This window comes from Cajanus cajan, chromosome 7, assembly GCF_000230855.2.
Source record: "Cajanus cajan strain Asha chromosome 7, NIPB_CcT2T_4, whole genome shotgun sequence".
NCBI classification, from domain to species: Eukaryota; Viridiplantae; Streptophyta; class Magnoliopsida; order Fabales; family Fabaceae; genus Cajanus; species Cajanus cajan.
Window position 1 is genome coordinate 4,416,950 of NC_138523.1, and position 5,096 is coordinate 4,422,045.

The 5,096-nt window shown below is 46.3% G+C and overlaps 1 protein-coding gene across 1 annotated transcript; it reads left to right on the plus strand.

Annotated features, from left to right (window-relative positions):
• On the plus strand, positions 1–1,416 carry LOC145949754 (uncharacterized). Its single transcript, XM_083060632.1, has 2 exons — positions 1–502; positions 776–1,416. Exons 1-2 carry the CDS (start codon positions 1–3, stop codon positions 1,414–1,416), a joined length of 1,143 nt encoding a protein of 380 aa, XP_082916758.1.
• The last annotated feature ends 3,680 nt before the right edge of the window (positions 1,417–5,096 follow it).

Here is a 5,096-nt window from a genome sequence, read left to right on the forward strand (position 1 = left end):
ATGGACAACTGGAAATCTTTGCCTATTGATAAATACGATGGTACAACGTATCCTGATGAACATCTTGATGTTTTTCTGACACAGGTAACATTGAGCACCACAGATGATGCTGCCTTGTGCCGAATTTTTCCAACATCTCTCAAAGGCAGGGCCTTGAGTTGGTTCACTCGGCTCCCTCCCAACTCTATCGACTCGTTCAACACTTTATCGTCTCAGTTCACCGTCCAGTTCGCAACGAGTCGTCCCCACAGCTTGACGTCTCTTTCACTGGTCAGCCTTCGGCAAGACAAAAAGGAGACATTTCGGGCTTTCATGGATCGGTTCAACAAGGCAACCTTAGAAATTCGAGACCTCAATCCAGCCGTAGCACTCCATCATCTCACAACGGCCTTAAAGCCTGGACCGTTTGTCAATAGCATTTGCAAGAAGCCGCCTTCGGACATGAACGACCTACGAAGGAGAGCTGATAAGTATATGCAAATGGAAGAACTGACTGAGTATCGCAATCAAGCTTGAGCCGAACCAGTAGGCAAACCCGAAAAGCCAACAAAATAATCATACAGGGGGCGAGGCATGGAGTTAACTATTCGGGACCGACCCACGTGGGGTCCGAAATACTCTAATTATACTCCCCTCAATGCAAGTCGAGCAGCGGTACTCGAACAAGCTCTGACATTGGAAGTGTTGGCAGTTCCGAAGAGAGCTTCAACTCCCCCCCGAGCTGATACCAACAAAGCTTGTAAGTATCATTGAAATTGCGGACATTCCACTGAAGAATGTGCCGCCTTGAAAGATCGGATTGAAGACCTTATCAAACAAGGACAACTCCAAAATTTCATTGATCGGCCAAATGCATCTCGGCATCGCCCCTCGTTCCAGTCTCAACAACGAGATCGACGTGAGCGCTTAGACAGACATTGGCGCGAGCGCAGCAGATCGAGAGATAGGAAAGATGAGCCTCAAACGTCGCACAGGCGTGTTATCAATACCATTGCGGGGGGCTTTGCCAGGGGAGGGTCAACTTCATCGGCTCAAAAGAGACATCTGCGAGTAGTTAGATCGGTCAATGCTGTCGAACAACGTCCAAACCGGCGGATGCCCACCATCACATTTGCTGACAAGGACTTTCAAGGTATTGACCTCGTTCAAGATGACCCTCTGGTCATCAGTGTGGAGATCCGTAATTGCATCGTGAAGAAAACACTGATAGATCAAGGCAGCTCGCCCGATATTCTATACTGGAATACCTTCAAACAACTCGGCATCCCCGAGGAAGAGCTGACTCCCTATAACGAACCGCTTGTAGGTTTTGCAGGTGAAAGGGTCAACACCAGAGGATCCATCAAACTTTCCACTCGGTTTTGCTTTGATGAGAAGGAGTATCGAGACATCCAGGTGAAATACATTGTTGTTTAAGCCAACACATTGTATAACATTCTGCTCGGTCGACCTTCGTTGAATGTCTTGGGGGATATCGTCTCCACACCTCACCTTGCCATGAAATTCCCCTCGGACAGAGGGAACATCCTCACCATACATGCCGACCAAAAAGCAGCTCGAGAATGTTACTTTGCCAGTCTGCGGCTACCCCCAGTGGAGGAGAAGCAAGTAAAGTCAAGACGTGTGCATGCGATAACCCCTCAGTCCTCGGAATCCACTCCAACATGGGATCTTGACCCAAGATTAAATGACGAACGAGCAGAACTGATAGAAGAAAAAGTTCCCCTGCAGATCGGGTTACAACCATCCCAAGTTACTTACATTGGGATTGGCTTGTCGGAGACCGAGAGACTCGCATTGAGCAAGGTAATCGTCTCAAACAAAGACTTGTTCGCCTGGACACCCTCGCCAGGCATAAACCCAGAATTCATGTGTCATAGATTGTCGATTTTCCCAGCAGCCAAACCGGTTGCTCAACTAAAAAGGAAGATGGGAACAGAAAGGAAAATTGTTATTGAATCGGAAGTCGCTGTTATTACAAGCTTGATTCATTCGGGAGGTGCAGTATACTACTTGGTTAGCAAACATAGTGATGGTCAAGAAACCTAATGGAAAATGGCGCATGTGCACGAATTACACCAACCTTAATAAGGCTTGCCCCAAAGATGCCTACCCATTGCCTAATATCGATCGGCTCGTCGATGGGGCATCAGGACATAAGCTATTGACTTCATCACTGAATCGACCAACTACTATTATCGGGTGATGCCGTTCGGCTTGAAAAATGCAGGGGCAACCTATCAAAGGTTAATGGACAAGGTGTTCAAATATTAGATTGGCAAAAATCTTGAGGTATATGTTGATGACATGGTGGTTAAGTCAAATGATCTTGACACTCATAAAGACGACCTGACAGAAGTTTTTCAACAACTTTGGAAACATGACATGAGGTTAAATCTGGAAAAGTGCATTTTTGGCATCGCTGGGGGTAAATTGCTCGGCTTCATGTTGTCAACCAGAGGCATTGAGGCAAATCCAGATAAATGTCAGGTGGTAATCGGAATGAGGAGTCTGCGTAACATCAAAGAAGTTCAACAATTATCCGGTCGGCTAACGTCACTCTCTCGGTTCCTCCCTTGTCTAGCCGAGACCGCAAAGCCCATCATCAGACTCTTGAGAAAAGTAAACCAATTCACATGGCCATAAGAATGTGAAGCGGCCTTCCAAGTGCTAAAACAGTGTCTCGGAACACCTCTAATCCTGTCAAAACCCGATCCGCATGTAGACCTCATTGTCTATTTGTGCGTTTCACATGAGGCTATCAGTGCGGTACTGATACAAGAGAAGGAAACTCAGATGCCTATCTACTTTATCAGCCGAATGTTGCAAGAATCGGAAGGAAGGTATCAGCTACTCGAGAAGGTGGCACTCGGACTCGTTCACACGGCTTGCAGGCTTCGGCAATACTTCCAGGGGCATAAGATTGTTGTACGCACTAATTGCCCAATTGCTAAGGTTCTCAGGAAACCTGAATTGGCAGGGCGTATGACGGCATGGTCTATCGAATTGTCAGAATTTGACATATCGTTCGAACCACGAGGCCCGATCAAGTCACAATGTTTGGTTGATTTCGTCAATGAATTACAGCCGACCGGACATTTCGAGAATGACCAGTGGACGATCCGTGTTGATGGTTCGTCTAACAATCAAGGCAGTGGAGCGAGAATAATTCTTGAAGGGCCGACAGGCTTGGCACTTGAGTAGTCACTCCGTTTTGCATTCAAAGCCTCCAATAACCAGGTCGAGTACGAAGCACTGTTGGCAAGGTTAAGACTAGCCCGAGAAGTGGGAGTTCGGAAGCTTATCTGTTGGACCAATTCGAAAGTCGTCTCGGAGCAAGTAAATGAGAACTTTCAGGTTAAAGACCCCCACTTGTTAAAATATTATCATACTTTCCGAAATATGTGCCAGTATTTTGACGAGGTACTCGTGAAGCACACCCCCCTGAAAACAATGAAAGAGCCGATCAATTAGCTCGGTTGGCAACTAGCCACTGTAAACAGGGACAACTCTGAACCACCCTTCATCTGGAGCTCTCCTCACCAAGTGTGGATACCATTGATTGTTTGGCAATTTCTGAACCCTCAACAACATGGATGACCGACATCATACGCTTTATCACCGAAGGCACTTTACCAACATGTCCTTTGGCAGCCAAAAAGCTTAGAACTCAAGCTGCAAGATTTTCAGTGGTGGGTGGAGAACTCTTTCAAAGAGGCTTTTCATCTCCACTACTCAAATGTCTCGACTCCGAACAAGCCAATTACGTACTGAGGGAAATTCATGAGGGGATCTGTGGGTCTCACTCGGGAGGCAGAATGTTAGCAGCAAAGGTACTTCGGGCCGGTTATTATTGGCCAACCCTCAAGACCGATTGTATGGAATATGTCAAAAGGTGCATTCAATGTCAAAAACATGGCAACTCAATACACGCATCGGCCGAGCAACTGCATAGCATCAGTTCGCCTTGGCCGTTCGCCCTATGGGGAATGGATATACTGGGGCTTTTTGCTATCGCTAAGGGACAATGCAAATTCTTGCTGGTCGCAATTGATTATTTTACCAAGTGGATCGAAGCTGAGCCACTTGCCACTATCACAGCCAATAATGTCCAAAAGTTCCTATGGAAAAGCGTCATCACACGCTTCGGGATCCCCTATGCTATAGTGACTGACAATGGACTTCAGTTCACTGATCAAAAACTCAATAAATTTCTGCAAGACTTGGGAATCAAACACCGATTCACATCTGTCGAGCACTCGCAAGCAAATGGTCAAGCCGAGGCTGCAAATAAAGTGATTCTTTCGGAATTAAAAAAGCGCTTAGGAGATGCTAAAGGGGTCTGGGCCAAAGAACTTTTGGAAGTGCTATGGGCTTATCGTTGCACCCCCCAGTCCACAACACAAGAAACAACGTTCAGGTTGACGTATGGCACCGAAGCAATGATTCCGGTTGAGGTTGGAGAACCGTCATTTCGCCGAATACATTTTGATGAAGCGTCCAATGACACATCGCTTCGGGCGGAAGTTGATATGATAGATGAGACGCGTGATCGGGCTCATCTAATAGCCGAGGCGTGCAAACAAAGAATGACTCGGAGGTATAATTCCAACATCATAAGACAGGACTTCAAGGAAGTAGACTTGGTATGGAGAGCACAAGGATCAGCGAGACGCAACCCCCGCGAAGGGAAGCTAACAGCTAACTGGGATGGTCCATTTTAGATTCGGAACAACCTTCAAAATTGTGCCTACAAGCTGGAAGAACTGTCAGGAAAGATTATTCCTCGGACTTGGAACTCAACGCACTTGAAGATGTATTTTAGTTAACAAATTTTTAAATCCAAAACAATCAATGTACATGCATGGTACACTCTTTTCCTTGATCGGTCTTTTTTCCCCTTATAAAAAAGTGAAAAGGGGTTTTGGCCGACAAGGTTTTTAACGAGGCACCCATTAATGAAAAGCAGTTCAAATCCTTTCGCTCGTTTCTACTTTATATTATCGTGCAAACAGGCTTCCCTCCCGAGTTAATCAACTCGGCCAAGGATGTGCCTTCGGAAAATCATACAAACAGGCTTCCCTCCTGAGTTAATC